Source organism: Moschus berezovskii, chromosome 20 (genome assembly GCF_049115385.1).
Source record: "Moschus berezovskii isolate FMDL1 chromosome 20, NW_MosBer_1.0, whole genome shotgun sequence".
Taxonomy (NCBI): Eukaryota; Metazoa; Chordata; class Mammalia; order Artiodactyla; family Moschidae; genus Moschus; species Moschus berezovskii.
Window position 1 is genome coordinate 59,604,395 of NC_142479.1, and position 20,423 is coordinate 59,624,817.

The 20,423-nt window shown below is 42.1% G+C and overlaps 1 protein-coding gene across 4 annotated transcripts in view; it reads left to right on the forward strand.

Moving 5' to 3' along the window:
• Positions 1 to 20,423, forward strand: part of MAP3K3 (mitogen-activated protein kinase kinase kinase 3) — a 58,992-nt gene that overhangs the window by 7,526 nt on the left and 31,043 nt on the right. For 2 of the 4 annotated variants that reach the window (XM_055408180.2, XM_055408181.2), the window contains exons 2-5: positions 704 to 825; positions 2,378 to 2,470; positions 11,926 to 11,966; positions 17,170 to 17,269. In XM_055408180.2, the coding sequence (XP_055264155.1) occupies positions 704 to 825; positions 2,378 to 2,470; positions 11,926 to 11,966; positions 17,170 to 17,269 (356 nt within the window). The remainder of the gene's footprint in view (positions 1 to 703; positions 826 to 2,377; positions 2,471 to 11,925; positions 11,967 to 17,169; positions 17,270 to 20,423) is intronic. The other 2 variants (XM_055408182.2, XM_055408183.2) reach the window with 1 other exon arrangement.

Here is a 20,423-nt window from a genome sequence, read left to right on the forward strand (position 1 = left end):
GTCTTCAATGCATGAGAACTCTAGTGCTCTATGCTATTTCAAGAAAGGGGGATTAAAAGTAATACCAATAAGGCAGAGACAATGCACTGCTTGCTTGGTTAGGGAAGAAAAACAATAGAACTGCCTTTCGACTTCCCTGTGGGAAGCAGAAGGCCTATAAACTTGTAAAGAGTTGGGAAGGGGCATTCAAAGGCTAGGCTTGTGAAACAACTTCTGTTCAAAGCAGCAGCCTTGCTTGGTACCTTTTAAATATGCTCTCCTACAATATTTGAAGAGTAAGTCTGTGACTGATTGTGTCTCATAATTGATTCTCCGTGAATTCACCTTTTTACTCAGTACCCTGCTACACTGTGCTGTGTTGTTCTTCACTTCACTCCAACTTTTCATCTATTTTTCCTGGTTGAGTTTCTCTGGCACTGGAAGAATTCGTTTGTTTGAGCACCTCTCTCGCTCCCAGTGATAGGTGGATATTGCTGCCAGAAATCTGATTGGAGAGCTGTTAGAATCCATTAAAATTCAATTTGCCATAGTCTGATCTCAGTTATCCTCTTTTCACAGATAGCAAATTTATGTCATTTAGTTACAGGGTCTGTCATTTCCCCTGGGTACAAATCCCTGAGTATGCGCCATGCAGTTTGTGAAAGTGCTTTCGTTTGTGGTCTGTTTTAAAGTGTCTTAGCCCATGTGCTCTCTTTCTTTGCAGACGAGCAGGAGGCATTGAACTCGATCATGAAGGACCTGGTGGCCCTCCAGATGAGCCGACGTCCCCGGGTGCCTGGATATGAGACCATGAAGAGCAAAGACACGGGGCACCCAAATAGACAGGTGTGTGCAGCTGTGGCTGTTAACTAACTTTGTTGGGGGTGGGTTTCAGATGGGAAATATGTGAGAAGCCAGTGATACTCTCATACAGGTTTAAATGCTGTTGGCCCCTTCCTTTCAGTCTTGAATGGTAGGTGAGTGATGTATCCCCACCAGGTGTGGGTCATGACCTGGAATCCCAGTGCCTTGTGCATCTGACCTTGTCAATAGTATTTCATAAGAGTAATTTCTTTGCTAATTATGGGGACAGTATTCATAGAATTTTTCCTTTACTGGTCATTTGGCAAATATTTTATCCAGACTCATGATCTCTAGCTTAGAAGGTCTTTATACAATATATTCTCAGGAAGAATTAATTGATTTTAGTTTATTTAAATGTAATTAAAAAGGGAAATGTATTTAATAAAACATATATTCTGAAGGTAAGAATGAGTGATTTTGTTATTATTGTTATTTACAGCTGTTTCCCCTTGTTAACTGAGGTAGTTGAGAGTGCCTGTTTTATTGAGAGCCCTGTGCTTTCTTAGGAAAACAGTTTCTATTTTGTTAACATTTCAACTTGTGCACTGTTAAGAACTTTCTTCTCCCGTTCAGTGTTGCTGACCTTCTTGTTTCCTGGGTCCTTTGGCAGCAGAGAGGAGGGGGAGCCTTCCTTCCTAGTGGGCATCAGAGGGTTGTGTTCATTGGTTTGATGATTTCCTCCTTGGTGGTTCTCTTGGTTGTCAGCTGACATTCTCTCTCCTCATATGCACCTTATCTACCAGTTCTTCAAAAGTGCTCTTGGTTCCTGGAGAAAGTAGAAGGGGCTGGAACTTTTTCTGTCTGAGGTCTGCTAGATGTAGCCTCCCAGAGTATTTCCTGCCTTTAGGAAATAACTGGGGACCCCAAGTCCTTTTGTTTCAGTTATAGTGGAAGGAATAGTTTAGAGAGCTGCTTTTATTTTTTGTGGTTACCGTATAGAACTGGGGGAGCAATAGAATAGGGCCCATTCTTGTACTGCTTTCATACATTATTCTGGTTGTGTGGGTTCTCCCTTGCTGTAACATTTCTATTCAAAGCTGCTTTTGGAAGGAGCATTTTACCAGAAACGAATCCCCTCCCCCAGGCTTGAGCCTAATGACCTCACTTTCCTTCCTGTCTTCCTATGTGGAGTGTGCTTGCTATTGCTGCTCCAGTCAGCTGATCCTTCTCCAAATGGGACTGTTAGCGTGGATATCAGTTAGTAGGTGAAAAGGGGAAGCTTTCTTGAGTTGGAAGGCCCGAAAGAACCCGGCTGAGGAGAGAAGTGGTCTGATACTGTTCAGGAATCCTGCTTAGAGGATACTGAAGCTACTATTAGAAAATCCTGATCTTTTACTGTGCCTACTGCTGTGTTCTTGGAGTGAAGGCAGTGGTTATAGAAGTAGAAGCCTGTGAAAAGGGTTGACTACTCTCAGGAAATAATCTTAACAAGAGGTACTAGCTATTTGGATCCACAGTTTACTTGAATATCATCAGACTTTTTCTGCAGCATGAAGGATACAAATTATTAACCTCAGTTTTTTTGTTTTTAAAGAAAAAGCACAACAGCAGCAGCTCAGCCCTTCTGAACAGCCCCACAGTAACAACAAGCTCATGTGCAGGGGCCAGTGAGAAAAAGAAATTTTTGGTAAGGAATAAAATTACCCATTAAAGCTGAAATGTGCTTTTAAATCTTGCAGTGCTGAAAGTGTATGGAATTCATATCCTGGACAAATTGTTTTAGTGGATTTGTAGGGAGCACTGGTTACTCATTACCTGTGTTCTATTACCATTTCTCACTACAATATTATTCATAAGCAGCCTGTATCACTGCTGAACAGTAAATTTCTGTGGTGATAGAACTGTTTTATATTTGTGCTGCCCCATGTAGTAGCCACTGGCCATACGTGGCTGTTGAGCAACTGAGGAACTGAATTTAAATTTTTATTCAGTTTTAGTTATTTTAAACTTAAATAGCAACATGTGGCTATTGGCTGTGATCTTAGCACAACTTTATATAAGGGACTATTGATTTTTGGGGGCAAGAAATTGAGTACATCCTTGGAGATGTGTACATTCATCTTCCATGGACTGGTCATGAGTTCATGGATTTCTACACATTGTGATAAACTCATCAGTGGGAAACCTATCTAATAGTCTAATCCAAGGGCATGGGGTTCTGGGGGGAATGTGAAGCTGTGGAACTGTCAATTTAGAAATTGAAGCTCAAAGTTTTATGCTAACTTTAGGTAAAAGGACAATGAAAATATCAGACTAGCTTCTGCTGTTAATAAAGTCAAGATTGTAGAGTGGTCTCTTCTGGGAAGTGTAGCAGATGTTCAGCTTCTGACCAGGAGAAATATTCTTCAGCAAAATCCGGAAAGCAGAAGGAGAGAGAAAGTCTTAGTGAATGCATTTCCGAGGAAGTGTAAGATGGGGTGCGATGGGAGTGGTGAGAGCCGTTGAGGGGAAAAGTGTTTACAGCCTGATATAATGGAAAGAGCCCAGCCTAAGAGTCTCGAGATGTTAATAGTTTGTTACTGTACAAAGTGAATTCACTTTTTGAAAATTCTTGTTTTTGTTTGCTTGGGCCTGGGATAGAAATAAACAGTTTTCTCATTTCTACTTCTTCTGCCAGAAGGTCCATGCTTAGGAGGAGAGAGGACTGAAAGATCAAAAACCTAATTTAAATGGCTAAGAGATGCCAAATTGGTCTAAGAAATGTCACACTGGGCTAAAGATTCAGGTTGCAGAGTCCTGGTTGAAAGAAACCAAGTATTTTGGCCAGTAGGAAAGGTGGTTTTGTTTGGGGATAGATTGGTACTTGTAGGGGCAAGCAGTGCTTCAGAGTGAGAATGGTAGAACTGAGGTTGGCATAGCCTCCTGGGGCTCAGGCTTGGCACAGCAAGGAATGCCATGGGAGCTGGGACTTCACTGACAGAACTGTTTGGGACCGAGGCCTGGAAGAATGGGAAAGCCTAATTTAATATCTCTGCTTGGCAAGACTTCAGACATCCTCTTCCATGAGTAAACAAACTAGGCGATTAATTGAAAAAAGAGAATGATTTGAGAACAGCTAAGTGTTCTAAGCCGGAGAAGGCAATGGCAAGCCACTCCAGTACTCTTGCCTGGAAAATCCCATGGATGGAGGAGCCTGGTAGGCTGCAGTCCGTGGGGTCGCTAAGGGTCGGACACGACTGAGCGACTTCACTTTCACTTTTCACTTTCACACATTGGAGAAGGAAATGGCAACCCACTCCAGTGTTCTTGCCTGGAGAATCCCAGGGATGGGGGAGCCTGGTGGGCTTCCGTCTATGGGGTCACACAGAGTCGGTTACGACTGAAGTGACTTAGCAGCAGCAGCAGTAGCAAGTGTTCTAAGCAGCTATGGAAGTACAGAGACGTGACGTGCTTGGTTATCCACCTATTTGCTAGGAGTTAGGATCTGTGCGGTTTGTGTTTTCCCATTAGGTCCCTGGAAGCCTCCCGCCTGGTTAGAGCTGGCTGCACATTTTTGGATCGGTGTGGCACATCCTAGGTGTGATTGGGGCCCATGGATGGTTCTGTAGGCCATAATGTGCAGACCCTTTAGAAATCATCACCTGCAGTGCTTTAGCAACAGGTGCTATTTCTCCAAGTTGACAGTTTAGTGTACTGAAAGGTGCGCTGGCCCAGAAGTCATTGAGTTGTTAATAATCCATTAACATGGAATTTTACAATTTGGAGAGTGCTGTCAACAACAACAATTAACAATAATAACAACAGTATAAGCATGTGTGTTATACTTTAAAAATTCTCAAAGTGCTTATGCAAAGGTATTAAGTAGAGCCAGTAAGCAAACCCAGGTCTTTTGACCCCTGGTCACAGTTTTACCATGTGTAAGTCTGATGACCTTTCTGAACCTCAGTTTTTCTGTTTACCTCTGGAAGTTGTGAGCTCATAGACTATAAAGCACTTTATACATTGTAACACAAGGTACGGGTGTAAAGCGGTAGTGACTGCGTCACTTCTGTTGTCTTGGAGCTGAAAAGGTTAAGGTTTTCTGCCTTTATTGGATTGACATTACTGTCAATCAGATGGTCCTTTGCAGACTTCTGCATCTAACCTAACATATGAAAATCCCAGTGAAGGAAGAAATAGAATCCTTATTACCACAGATTCCTGTTTTCCTTGAATCTTATCACAGAGGTAGGTAGAGGCTTGAACGGACATGTTCACTAGTTGGTACTTGAGAATGAAAAAGTTGTTTTTTTCATAGCAGGCACTAGAAGGGCAGGCTCTTGGTATCAGCTCTAAAGGAGGAGAATTCTAGGAGCTGTTCTGCCAGCAGGGTCAGGGACTGAGAGGGCTGTCTTTTGCTCTTACTGTGATAGACCTGACTCTTCAGGACTTCCTTTCTTTTTCAAGAGTTATTGATAAGATAGGCTGGCTAGTTTGAAAATAAAACACAATACAGTGTACAAGTCTCATATTCTATTTCGTAAGAAGCTTCCTTTTCTGTGGTATTTTATTAAGTAGCAGTAAATAATGAGTATACCATTTCATCATTGATTTATTCACATCCTCACTGAAGGCCTTGCACAGTGCTGGGACTGGGGACTGAGAAGGAACTGTGGCAGGGAAGACAGTTGCTTTATAATCACCTCTTCCACTGATCTCTTAGGACTTCTCTGAGTCACACAAATAAAATTATTTTTTGCACTCTTTTCTTCTCATTTATTTACTATCTTTGGGAAAATAAGGACTCCAGTGCCAAAGATGTGGGAGCCAGCAAAGGTACATGGCAATGTGGGGGAATGGGAGCGCTACAGAATCAGAGAGAGGGTGCCAGAGATACTGGGTTGTGGAGGCCTTCGCCAGGTCAGAGGTTCAGAGACCTTTGTTAAATAAACACTTTGATTTTTGTTTTTTGAATTCTTGAGAATCTTCTTGGATTACATATTCAGTTGTTGAGTTCAGACTTTGAGAAGGTCTTTTCTACTTAAGTTTGGTATCGTTGATCACTCCTATTGCCTGTAAGTCGTTCCCAGATTGTAGCCCAGCCTGGAGGCCTGTACTGCCTTCTCCTGGCTATGGCTGTTTTTCTTCCTTTCACCACACTGGCTCTGGTGGGCAGGGGACTTGAACCTCCCTAGACCTGAATTTTTGTACCAGTGCTTTTTTTCTCAGCAGCTGTGGCATCTCTCCATTCAGTTCAACGTGAGCTTATACTCAAGCTTCTTAGACAAAAGAAATATGTTATATTCCTTATACCCTAGGAATCATGCAGTCTTATTATAAATGAGAAATATGTGAAAAAAAGAAACTAAGGTAGGATGTGACTGTGCCTAAATATATGGTACAAATTCTGAGAGGTGAAGGCGGCCAGGAAAGTGAAAGGTGGGCCAGAACTTGGGCCAGAGGAGTCACAGAGTCATTTCCGGAGAAGGTGGCACCAGAGCCAAGCAGTGAAGAATGTGTAGGAGTTTAGTCAGGTGGAGAGGAGGAAATGCAGCACTCTGGGGTGGGAAACTGCATTATTAAAGCCTAGGGGAAGGAATGCATATGGCATATTTCAGGAAATAGGGTGGGCATCGATCTGGCTAGAGAGAGGGTTCCCTTTGAGAACAAACAACGTGAGATGATTAAGTAAACATAAATTCGAGGGGGCTTTGAATAGTAGTTAATAACTTAGACTTTATTCCATAGATCATGGGTATTGCTGATTAGTTTTTGAATAAAGAAGGATGTGGTGGAAGCGGTGGCTAAGATGACTTGAGACTGTGGAGGCATGTAGAATGTGCTGGAAGAGGGGAGCTGAGAAGTGCAGAGGCTGCTTCAGGAGTTCAGGAGGGGAAAGGGACTCACGGCAAGTGAGGACTGAGAGAATGGGAAGCAGTCTCATCCAGGAGTCTCTGGAGGGGAGAGCGGGGTCTTGCTATCTGCTGAGAAAGGGAAAAGAGGGAACGAATCAAACAGAGTTCAGAGGTTTGGACCTGTAGCCAGTATTATAAGTGGCACCATTGAGAAGGGGAGACTAGTTAGGGAGGGTGGCTGATGCAGACACTTGACTAGGTTGAGTTTGCAATTATAGCGAAAGACTGAGATTGTGTGTGCAGGTATGTGTGTGCACTGCTTTTGCAGTTCTGAAATCCAAAGAGTACTGCCAACTAAAGCGTGCTTTTTAATATTTATGTATTTTAAAATTTCCGGCAAACTCATTTGGCAACAAAATTTGGCCTGAATGGACTCAGGGCTATTTACAGACTTTATTTATTCCACTTATTGTGAATATTCATATTTTTCAGTACAGAAGCTGACTTTTGCTGTTAACAGGTAAACCCTGAATCTCAGTGACTGTACAGCTGTGTCCAGCGCAGGGAAGGAGGCGACAGTGTTCCCCACAGCCACGTCAGGACCGTGATTGAGGGTGGCTCCTCTGACCTGGAACATGTGGCTGCCGAGGAAGAGAGTGCAGAACTCAACTTTGTCCCCAGCTATTGGTCAGAACTAGTTACAGAGCCCCAAACTAACTTGTGGAGAGGCTTAGCAGTGTAGAGGAGGGCACGAAGTGTTTGTGTGTGTTCTGCCTCTGTCATGGGAGCGCCACCTGTCACCCTCCCCCCAGAGCGGCATCACTAACATACAGAACACATACCACTGTTCTGAAACACTTTTGGCTCCAAGGGTTTGGCTAAAGGAAAATGGACCTGTATTATCATTTTTTGAACATGTGTATCAAGTACTTTTCTCATATCTTTTCCCAATTATTTCATTTAATTATTTTGATAATTCCAAGGGACAGATTGCCACTGTTTCACTTTGCAGATGAGGAAACTGGGTCGCAGAGAGTCATGTTCAGGGTTATAACGGGGAGGTTATAGAGCCAGGGTTTGAAGCCAGACAACTTGACTCTAGTGTTCCATTCCTTGCAGCGACTTACCTGCCTCGTTTACATGGCAGACGGATGATGTTTTGCTTGAGAAGCTGGGGCTGAACATAGAGATTTGGGAATCTTCTATTTAGAGGTGACCTGATTTTTTAATTCCTACCGAGGAGAAGAAGTGAAGAGGAGAGAAATCCAGAGGCCGAAAGTTCAAACCTTGAGACATAGTCACGCGTTGAGGGGAGAGGTGGGAGAAGGCATGAGGAAGAGGAACCAGCAAAGAAGCAGAAGTGGTTAGAGGTTCCCTGGCTTGAGACAGAGTCACAGAGGCAAGGAGGACACAACCACCAATTGAAATGCCTCAGGGAGACACAGAGAACGGTTGGCAGGAAGGAATTGAGTCTAGTGAGCTTTAGCTTAACTTTCTTGTCCATGGCTTGTTCTAGTCAGCCTGACAGGGGAAACCCAGGATTAGGAACTTGGCAGATTTGGGCACACCATGTGGTACATGGAAACCAGTCACGGGCCTGCATCCTGCTCTGAAAAGGCTGTAGCCACATCAGACACAGGACTCAGAAGATTGGGCGTCTTTGTGTACATTGCTTACTAATCACAGGCTAGGTTAGTCTTGAGTAGGAGTGATTTGTGGTTTGAGGCAAAAGTTTAATTCCCTTTCTGACTGAATTCACGTTGAATAGCATTTGGATTATGTCCCATCATGAAATAAATTTAGTTCCTTTAGTCCCACAAAGGGACGAAGGGAGTTTCTTCCTAGGTGCATCTAAATATTGTAAGTCCCCCACATATGAACCTTCAAGTTGTGAGCTTTCAAAGATGCAAATGTGCCTTCCCATGTTCAGTCGTGTAAGTTAGCTCACATGCCTGGCGCACCTTGTCACGTGTGTGCATCCTCTACAAGCGCTTGTGCTTTTGTGTGCTGTACAGTACTGTATACAGTAGTACAGTATCTTTATTTCAAACCCAGGATGTGCAGAAACAAGTGTAAAAGCAGTGGTGATATAGCTGGTGCTACTGTACTTCTTGAGGTACTGTACTATAAGATTAAAAATGTTTTATATTTTATGTTTTTTTACATTATTTGTGTGAGAAGTATTACAAACCTACTACAGTACAGACTATATAACTGATTGTGTTAGTTGGGTAACTAGGCTAACTTTGTTGGACTTGAACAAATCAAACTTATGAACGTGCTCTTGGAACGGAACTTATTGGTGAGTAGGGGACCAACTGTAATAATGTTCTAGGTGAGAGGAGTGGCACCCTACCTGTAGGGAGAGACAGGACTGCAAACTGTGGTGGAGACGTGGGGTCCTCCAGAGCTTTTGTGAAATTGGACAGTATGGGAAGCTGGAGGCGGCACGTCTGAGCGTGGCAGCGTGACGCAGACACTGTGCTTTGGAAGGCCCTTCCCATGGGAACTTCAGGGGAAGGAGAAAAGGAAGACAGTGGCAAAACTGCTGTCACTCATAAAGCCTTGAAGCCGCGAAGCTTCCTCTGCAGCGTGCCGCGTCTTTCCACGTGTGCATGTGCACGCTCACACTCACACACAGTCTCTCACCTAGAATGCAGACCTGGTGGGGCACCGTGCCTTCCCGTTCCACCTTCTCCACCTCCAACCATGCCCAGCCTCAGCCAAAGTCTCCCCTACAGGTTCCCCAGGCCTCGTAGCTTCCCACAAGGTTACCACCCTGATCTGATGCTGACTCCATTATTACTCCATCTCCTTCAGGAGTTCTGAAAAGTAAGGTTTCAGAAGATCCTGTGATAGTTTCTTTCAGTGTTCCCATTGAAACCCTGCATCTGTGAGTAAAATAAACCTCCCTTGCCTGTGTAACACTTAAGTTGTAGCCTATTTAGGCTTCTTTAAAGCATTATGATCTTGAGAGAATTTATTTAACTTCACTGTAACTCAGTTTCTCCTGTAAAATAGGGATCGTAAGAGTTCCTATTGTGAGGGTTAGTTTAATTGATGCATGTAACATACTTAGAACAAGGGTTGGATATAGTAAATGCTCTATAAATGTCAGCTATTATCATATTATTGGTAATGGATAAAGTGGTCCATATGTTAAATCGAAGGCTGAGTGGGCTGTATCAGGGTTGTATTTTGAAGAACTGTCACAGTGCAGGCCTGTTACTCCAGGGAGCTTTGCTGTCCACTGTTTGTTATGTGAATTTTTGGGGGGCATGAAGCTCTTTGAGCCTCCATTTCCTTGACTTTAAAATAGTGGGTTAGAGGCTGTATTCTTATATTTTAATTCAGTGACTGTCAAGGTGTGTTCTGGGACCCCTAGCAGGTTCCCAAGAACCTTTCAGGTGTCCCTCAGGTTAAAACTATTTTCATAATAGTACTAAGATGTTCTTTGCCCTTTTCACCCTCATACTCTTAAAAGTACAGTAGAGTTTTCCAGAGGCTACATGATACATGTTATCACAACAGTTTGAAAGCGGAAGCTGATATGAGAATCCAGCTGTCTCCTACGAAGCCACGCATTAAAGAGTTTCCTGCTCTCTTGCTTCACTTTTTCTTTTTTTTTTTTTTCCCGGTATTTTGGCCGCACTTCGTGGCATAGAGGATACTCCCCTGACCAGGAGTTGAACCTGTTCCTCCACAGAGAAAGTGCCAAATCCTAATCACTAGGCCACCAGGGAACTCCATTCACTTCACTTTTTAAAAAACATACAGTTTTTAAAATGTGTTTATGTTAACACATAATGGTTTTTAATTATTTTTAGATTAATAAAATTTAAGTTTTCTTAGTTTTAATTTCTAAGAAGGAAAATATCTGTAGGTATCATATACATGAACAAAAGCTTTTAGGGGTTTTTAGAGTGTTCTTGCCTGGAGAATCCCAGGGACGGGGGACCCTGGTGGGCTTCTGTCTATGGGGTCACACAGAGTCGGACACGACTGAAGTGACGCAGCAGCAGCAGCAGAGTGTTATTAGAGTGCTCAGAGTGTAAATTTTTAGAGTGTAAGTTAGAATCATCAGTCTAGTTCATTTGACTGGAAGAGAATTCTAGCCCTCCCATCTCTTGGGAAGGGGAAGTCCTTTGTGCACCTATACTACCTTTCAGCTTTCTCCTTTTTCTGTCATCTTCTGTGCCTGCTCTGTGTTCTTCATCTTCAGATATCCTGAAACCCTCTTCTTTCTTCAAAGCCACAGACTTTTGTCTGTCTCAGTATTATTTTCATTCACTGACTATGAACTCTTTCTTACCTTTATCTCTATTGCTTGTTGATTTCCTGACAGTCTTAGTTTTCTTTTTCCTTTGTACCTGTTCTTCTATAATATCTCTTCTCTTTTCCTGTCATTTCTAACTCCCTCAAGTTATTTGTTTGACCTTTATAGTATCTCTTCCTCCCTGATTTGTTCCTTAACCTTCTAAGACTCTTTCGTTCTCTTTTTTCTGATACTTATACTCCACTCTGTTTTTCAACCAATGAATTCATTTAACAAATATTGTTAAGTGCAAATATCATATACCTTAACGTTTGCTTGTCCCTGGAGCTACGGAATTGAGAGAGGCATGATCCCTGTTTTCCCAGAGCTTATAGGGTACCCTGATGGTCATCTAGGCTAAAACTGGGGACAATTGTAAGGTATTTGTCCAGGGCGCCACTCTGCTCCCACTTAGGGCAGCCGTGATAGGATAGTGGAAATCATTGGTACCAGTGGCAACCATTTATTGCATGTCTACTATGTATTAAGTATTTTACTTACATTTTCTTGTTTAGTTCTCATAACAACTCTGTGAGTTAGGTATATTTAGCCCTATTCTGCAGATGGAAGAACTAAGAGTTACAGAGGATAAGAAACTTGGTTGTGGTCGTATAGCTAGAATTATCACTATGAAGAGTTCTTTTTCTGTTTAGTTACATCAGCCAAGAAGGAATGGTATCCTGGCCCGGAGGTGGTGACATAGTGGGAGCAGCTCCAGAGCCAGTTGTGGAAACAGGGCTTGTGAACTTAGAGATGACATGTCAGAGCAGAGCTCCTGAGCTGGGCAGCCCCGAGGATTCTTGTCCCAAGACCTTTGTTGCCCCAGAGGTTAGAACTCAGTGACAGGGAGTGCTTGTCAGGGCAGAGGAGCTCCGGCAGGAGCCTTCACGGATGCTGCCTAATGTTGCTGAAGAGCTGCCTGAGGCCACCTGGGCGGGGCAGGAGTGACACAGGCCAGAGAACCCGCTAACCTGTCTATCCTTTCTTTGGCAGAGTGACGTCAGAATCAAGTTTGAGCACAACGGGGAGAGGCGGTAAGTTTGCCTTTTGATGAGTGGATGTGTCCTGTGTGCCGCAGTTCTCAGAAAGCGTGCAGCTTGTGGGAGCCATCTCCCTGGAGTGATTCCTATGGGGTCCCTGGCTGGGTAACGGGTTTGATGGGGCATAAAGGGGAATGTTTCATCCTTGGTTTGGCATATTGACTGAACCTTGTTTCTCGTCGTAAAGCGTCAACTGCTAATGTTTTACCCTTCTGCTCTTGTTCTGCTGCTGTGAGGTCCACCATTGTGCTGGGGGAGGAAGTCAGGGCTCCAGCTCCACTGAGTCATAGCTTCCAGACACGCTGACCCTGTGCCAGCTGTGGGCATCAGAGGGAGAGAAGGCTTCTCCTGTGACGTGCTGCCATTCCTGTCCTGAAAGAGTGTCCCTGGTTTTGTCCACATCAGGGGTCATGGAATTGGAAGTTTCTTTAAAATGTCTCTAGGTCATGGGAAGCTGTATTAAGTCCCTTGATTGTGAAAGATTTCAGCTCATTTGAGGACATAGAAAGAGAGAGTTCTCAGTCTGCATTCTGTATCTTACCTTGGGGAAGTGAAAGTACTGTTACAAAACCCTCGTATCCTTTTTCCGTTGTCAATATTAAGGTTTTTGTAGGAAGTCAAGATAAAAGTTCTTAGTGGAGAAAAATATGGCTTCACTTAATTTCTCAAGTTATTTTAAGGAAAATCTTTAAGAAAACGTATAGAACTCGGGTCAGGGGATATTCGGGACACTTTGTGTGCATATGTGTAGCATGTATACGCACAAGCATGCTTTTCAGTATCTGTTTCTTGCTCTTTGCCTTTCTCCCTCGTTGATAACTGCCCTGCCCTTTTTCCTTTACTGTGAACATTTGGAGGGCAAAGAGCACCCGTGAGGATAAGATCTTCCTATTTTACCAGTCACCAGAGGACCTTGCATGCGTCCTCAGTCTCTTCAGTTGTGTCCAACTCTTTGCAACCCTATGGACTATAGCCCGCCAGGCTCCTCTGTCCATGGGATTCTCCAGACAAGAATACTGGGGTGGGTTGCCATTTCCTTCTCCAGGGGATCTTCCTGACCCAGAGATTGAACCCACATCTATTTCGGCTCCTGCATTGCAAGTGGGTTCTTTACTGCTGAGCCACTGGGGAAGCCCCCAGAGGACCTTAAGTGCCTTCAAACATTTTTGTCCTCGAAGTTCTCTGCTGCTGGCATCTTTCAGCCCACTCTGAAACTAGCTCTGGAGCTCTGGAGAGCTATGACTCTGCTTTCCCTTAAAAAGATACATTCAGAAGCCTGCAAGTTGGTTGGAGGTGGAAACATTGTGCAAAGAGCCATCTGCAGAGCCAGGGCCTGCTGCTGCTAGGTAAATTCTAGGGCTGTTCCAGGCTGGGAGGGAAGAAGGTTTTCTGAGCTCTGTCCCCAGCTGTTCATTCTAGGACCTGCCAGTAGCATGGAAGTTAAATTGTCACTTCATTGTTGCTGCTTTTCACACTTCTGACCGGACTGGATTTTGGAGGGATTGCCAAACTCAGAGCAGCCGAGAGTTTTCAGAAGTAGATACGAAATCAAAGGCTCGATTGTGTTGGAGCCTAATTACGCAGTTACGCTCTCCTGAATTCCTGTTCCCTAAGTGGTATGTAGTTACAGTGAGCAGACTTACACTGAGAAAGTGTGTGTTTAGTTTCAGAGATGCTGCCAGATCGAAACCACAAATATTTAAGGTGGTCAGGCAGGAATGGCCTTTTGAAGCCCTGAGCAGCAGTGTTGGTATCAAGATTTTGAGAACTGCATGCTCTTTTTATGGAGCTGTTTTCTGGAGCCGTGGTGTTTCACTGTTCGTGTACTGTGTGTGGAATTGAGGACTTTATAAAGTCTGTGCGGCAAAGCCATGTTCAAGCTGGTTTGTGCCAGACAGCTCTAGTTTCATGTATTCGTATCTTAAAGATTTAGTTGAAAATGTTTCTGTGGGCTTTCTTTACTTTTTACAGGACTAGGAACAGGATCTATTTAACTGTTGTAGGCTCTTATAGACTTAGAATTTACAGAAAAGAGGAAAGAAAGAAGTAATGACTTTTCCCCTTCGTCATTGCCAGATATCCATTCTGGTGGGCTGACTTTCCCTTTTCTTTGGATGGGTGGGCGTCAGACTCTGAAATTTCCTCCCTCTTAGCCTCAGGAGGGCAGAAGAGGACTGTAGACTAAGATCTCCCTCCTTGGAAATTATATTGCTGAATGTATTAGTTTATATCCACCAGGAAATCCATCCATATTGTAATCCTTGTATTCCCTCCCTACCTCAAATCAACCATCCCCAGCATTAATCAGGTGCTGTCTTTAAAAAAGAGAGAGAGAAAGTTAAGTGCTACCTAGATATGCGTGTTTGATGGATTCTTTTGAGAGAATACCTTTCTATTATTCCTTGTAGTAAATCATATCCCCTTCATCAGGACCTCAGCCACAGTTCAAAAGGGGCCTGCCTTTTGAACTGGTGGGGATGATTGTGCTGGGTGTTAGACCCGTCTTTGAAGTACTAGCCTGAAAATTCCAGTTATTTAAGGTGATGGTGGCAGCTTAGATCTTAACTAACCTGGGAGTCCTGGTTTCTTGACCTGGATCGGACTTTTGGGCTGCTTTTAAATGGTTTTGGAAGTTTTAAATGGTTCATCACCAGGCTAAACACAGGAGAATTTATCTATGAGCCTGATCTTTTTCTGACTGTGTTAGGGACATCTGAGTGATCAGGTATTTTATTCAGAAAGGCAGACCCCTTTTGAACCGTTGCTGAGGTCCTGATGAGGGGGATATGGAATTAATTACTATGGAATTTAGTAATTCCTTAATTACAAAAGAATTAATAGAAAGGTATTCTCTCGAAAGAATCCATCAAACACATCTAGATAACCCATATCTGCTGCTAAGTCACTTCAGTCGTGTCCGACTCTGTGCGACCCCATAGACGGCAGCCCACCAGGCTCCCCCATCCCTGGGATTCTCCAGGCAAGAACACTGGAGTAGGTTGCCATTTCCTTCTCCAATGTGTGAAAGTGAAAAGTGAAAGTGAAGTCGCTCAGTCATGTCTGACTTGTAGCGACCCCATGGACTGCAGCCTACCAGGCTCCTCCGTCCATGGGACCCATATCTAGGTAGCACTTAATTTTTTTCTTTCTCTCTCTTTTTTTTAAAGATAGCACCTGATTAATGCTTGGGATGGTTGATTTGAGGGGGTAAAATATAAGGATTACAATATGGATGGATTTCCTGGTGGATATAAATTAATATATTCAGCAATATAATTTTCAGAAATGAAGGTAGTGACAGATGAAGGAAAAGTTACAGAGAAATTATCTTCCTGAGATATTAGGCTTTGTGTGAAGGATTATACTAATAGCCTGTCAACATTGTTCAGTAGAACTTCCGCTCTAATAGAAATGTTCTGCAGAAATCCCTTGGTAGCTGAGGAAATTGGTTCCAGGGCCCCCTGTGGATATCAAACTTCTCAGATGCTCAAGTCTTTTAGATGAAATGGTGCAGTCTTTACATATAACCTATGTACATCTTTGTGTATACTTTAAACCATCTCTAGATTACTTATAAACCTGAGACAACGTAAATGCCATGTAAATAGTTGCCAGCATGGGGCATATTCAAGTTCTGCTTTTTTGGAACTTTCTGGAAATTTTTTTTTCCAGATGTTTTTGATCTGCAGGTGTAGAGCTGGGTATAAAGAGGGGTGGCTTATAGCTGTGTTCTCCAGTATCTAGTGAGCACTTGAATGTGCTGACGGGACTGAAAGAGCTGATTTTAAATTTAATCAATTTAAATTTAGATAGCCAAATGTGGCTAGTGGCTACTGTACTGAACAGCTCAGTTCTAGATATGACTGTCATGGTGCCCACTGATTTCAGCCAGACAGATTTCATGAAAATCCAATGGCTTACCTATCAAATTACCCATGACATTTTTCACAGAACTAGAACAAATAATCCTAAAATTCATTTGGAACCACAGAAGGCTAAATTGCCAAAGCAGTCTGAGGAAAAATAAAGCAGGAGGCATAACCCTCTCAGACTTCAGACTGCAGCCATCAGCAGTTTAAATTGTTGCTGTCAAATTTGTCTTCTTCCCTTTGGCTTCTGTATTTTATGTAATTTTTTATCATGCTTAGGAAGACCTTCCCTATGCCAACATTTTTTTAATTCTACATTTTCTTATATACATGTACATGTGTAATATGCATATGTTTCTTTTTTATATTCTCTTTATCTCTGTTTATTTTTGTTTTAAATAAGTTTTAAGGTATTGGGTTGGACCCCTATGATATGGTCACTTTTATATATTAAATATTGTTGACTATCCCCAGTATCCCTAATACATTAGAACTTTTTATTTAAAAAGTGTCAAACACACACAAAAGTAGAGAATGTGAAACTGAACCTCCAAGGATCTGTTACCCAACTTCAAGATTATCAACATTTTGCCAACCTTTTTTCATCTATCCCCACTTGTAAATTTTGTTGTGATGTGTAATGTGTAAATTATTTTAAGACTCTTTGAACATGTTCATACTCTACCATGTGTTAATATTTATAGAAATTGTTCTTTGAACAGACCTAGTGAGTCTCTCTAGAAAAGCATCAATATCAACACTATTTACAGGCACACATGTGTCATTGGTTAAGAAAACTGATCAGGCATATAACCAACTCAAGGGGAATTCCTGTGACTCTGTGGTGGGAAACGTCAATTCTTAGGATAATCAGCATTGAGATTCCTGTGGCATCTCAAAAACGAACAGTAGAAAAGACCTTTTTCAAGTCCTGCATGTGAGTCACTTAGGAGTTAAGACCGTGTTTTCAGGACTGCGGTTCTAGTCTCCAGGTTTTCTTCCTAGTAGGAATATTTGGTACATAGTTTTTAAATCCAGGTGTCATGCCGTGATACTGAACTATCATTGACTGAAAGATCTGAGCTGAAGTGGTAGAACATTGATTGAGATTGAGTGCTGCCTGTGGGTGCTATTGAAAAACCTGAGAGATGCTCAGAGAAAGGGTGAAAAGATAAAGGCAGATACGGGAAGAAAAAAAATACAGAGAAAGGCAAGCTGCAAGAAAAATAAAAAGAACTCTTGAAAAGTAAGGAAAATATCACTCAGGAGTCATAACTTCTAAACACTGCATTTAAAATATACAGTTAACCGTGCTTCTGTTGTTTAAGGATTATAGCATTCAGCCGGCCTGTGAGATACGAAGATGTGGAGCACAAGGTGACAACAGTGTTTGGGCAGCCTCTGGATCTGCATTACATGAACAATGAGGTACGACAGACAGACGGCCTGGGAACATGGGGAGCACCTTGCCTACCTTTTTTCTCTCTGCTTAACTGAGGCTCTCCTAGTTTGTTCTTCTAATGTCATCTGCAGGTTTTCATTTTCTGGAGCCTCTTTTGTTAATTCCAATAATTCTGGGATTTTTCTTTTTTACTGCGTGGAAGATTGTGCAGCTATTTCCATTCCCTCTGCTCATTCTTGGCCGGTAGCTCTAATAACTCCATGGTGGAGTCAGGTACAGGGATCAGGGTCAGAGCTTAGCATTGCCTTGCTATAGCAGAGGGTTCAGCAGGGCTGGGGATGTGGGGAAAACTGGTGGGTAGATCCTCTATTGACAGTCATAAATGTTGGATTCTTCTCAGTTTAGCTTCTGATTGTAGCTGGTGTCAAACATTAGCACCTACACTAATCATTTCTTTAAACGCTTATTCCTCCTAACCCCACCCAACAGTCCTTATTTATGCATACTTTGAACATCACCCAGGAAAGAATTCTTTTGAATGTCAGTTACTTGGCTGCTTTCCCAGCTCCAAGGCTGTAGTCTGCTTAGGTTGGTGCTCTGCATTAGTCTGAAAGGCAATGTATTTGTGCCCAGTAAAGATCTTGCACTTTGAGGGGCTTCCCTGGTGGTCTAGTGGTTAAGAATCCATCTGCCAATGCAGGGGCATGGGTTCGATCCTTGGTCTGTGAAGATCCCACATGCTGCGGAGTGACTAAGCCCGTGCGTCACAGCTACTGAGCCTACAGTCTAGAGCCACAAGCTGTAACTACTGAGTCCATGTGCTGCAGTTGTGGAAGCCTGCATACCTAGAGCCCATGCTCTACAACAACAGAAGCCCTTGCAATGAGAAGCCCACATGCTGCAACTAGAGAAAGCAATGAAGACCTGTTGCAGCCAAAAATAAAATAAATTAAAATCGTAAAAAAAAAAGAAGGATTGATTCATCCCTTAGTTGAAAATAAAGGCTTAAAAAAAAAAAAAGCTTGCTCCTTGAGGGAACTAAGTTGAGGGGAATAGACAGGAGAACTAGGCAACCTCATGGCTCTTTGAGAGATCTTTCCTGTGTAGTTTCATTTTAGTGGTTGAAAAATTAAGAATTTCCTCCAAACTCTGGGGCTGAAATCTGTAGAAACTGAGATTTGTTGGCTAAAAACTTTCTTGTCCTCTTTAAACAAATGTACAGCCACATTTCGGTATGCATGCTTGCTCAGTCACTTCAGCTCTTTGTGATCCCATAGACTATAGCCCGCCAGGCTCCTCTGTCCATGGAATTCTCCAGGCAAGAATACTAGAGTGGGTTGCTGTGCCCTCCTGCAGGGAATCTTCCTGACTCAGGGATTGAACCCGAGTCTTGTGCGTCTCCTGTACTGCAGGCAAATTCTTTACCACTGAGCCACTGGGGAAGCTCCCCAGTTGGGTATGTGCTGCCATATAGCTAACAAAAATAAGACCATCTGAGCTTTTGCTTTTTGGATAAATTTTAGAAATACAACAAATTTAGAAAATCACTAACACTGTGGTTCATAAATAAAACAGATGTAAGCATTTCAAAGTATGTAAACTAATACATTTTAAATACAAGATATGAGAACCCCCAAAATATAAGTGAAAAACCCATAGAACAGTTCAAACATCCATGACTGTATGAGAAAGTGAGGCTAAAATCAGCTAGCCAGTCAGCATTCAAGAAGGTGTTCTTTAGTTAGGAAAGATTTTTCTGCATGATTTAGCACTGCTTGTTTCTCTTTCCGTTAATATTTCCATTTAGAATTCCGTATGTCCCAAAATCCATTTTCAAACTCTTTTGCCAAGGAAGTGACTGCCCAGAATGTTGGGCATTCCTTTATTCAAATGTTTATGCAGATATTGATTCTAAACCAAACATATTTTTTAAGAGTCAGTGAAGACTAATGCATTTAAGCATTTATTTTTCATCACTTTTTTACTGTTGTTGTTGTTTCTGTTTTTGTTTTTTGGCCTCATTTCCCAGACCAGGGATTGAACCTAGGCCATGTCAGTGAAAGCCCAGAATCCTAACCACTAGGCCACCAGGGAACTCCCATAATTGTTATTATATTAAATCATGCATGTTTTTCCATACTCTGCTAATGTCAGTGACTAAGAGTTGACTAATTGATATCTTATTAATTTCAACTCTCTCAACCTATTTTTCTTTGCCCTCCAAACCCTGCTTTGTCAGGACTTGTGAACCACAAATGAAAAATCTTTGATTTTATTTCGGTTTATATTTTTGTTAAAATAGCTTTTTTGAGATATAATTCACCTACCATATCACTTACCCTTTTATTTTTAAATTTACGTTTTTAAACTGTACAATTCAGTGATTTTTAGTATATTCAGAGTTGTGTTAACTATCAGTACTGGATTCCAGAACCTTTTTATCACCTCAAAGAGAAACCCTATACTCATTAGCAGTCACTTCCCATTCCCCCTCCACTTCCTAGCACCGGGCAACTACTTATTTATTTTACATCTCTCTGGATTTGCCTATTCTGAACATTTTATATATATGGAATCACACAGTATGTGGCCTTTTGTATTTGGCTTCTTTCACTGAGCATGTATTCAAGGCTCATCTATATTGTAGCATGTATTGGACTTCATTCCTTTCTATGGCTGACTAATATTCCATGATACGGGTATACCACATTTTGTATATCCCTTCATTCACCTCTTGATGGACAGTTGAGTTTTTCCACTTTTGGCCATTATAAATAATGCTGCTATGAACATTTGTGTACCAGTTTTATATGAACAGATGTTTTCAATCCTCTAAAATATATCTAAGAGTAGAATTGTGGGTCTTGTAGAAACTCTTTATCTAACTTTTTGAGGAACTGCCCAGTTTTCTCATATTGGCTAGTACCACTTTACATTCCTACTAGCAATATATGAGGGTTTCAGTTTCTCTACATTCTCACCAGTACTTGTGTTTGTTTGTTTGTTTTTCTTTTTTAAAAAAATTATAGCCATCCTAGTAGGTATGAAGTGATATTTTATTGTGGTTTTAATTTTCATTTCCTTAATGACTAATGATGTTGTGTATCTGAGCATGTACTTATTAGCCATTTATTGATTTTTCTTAGGACAAATATGTATTTAAATCCTTTGCCCATTTAA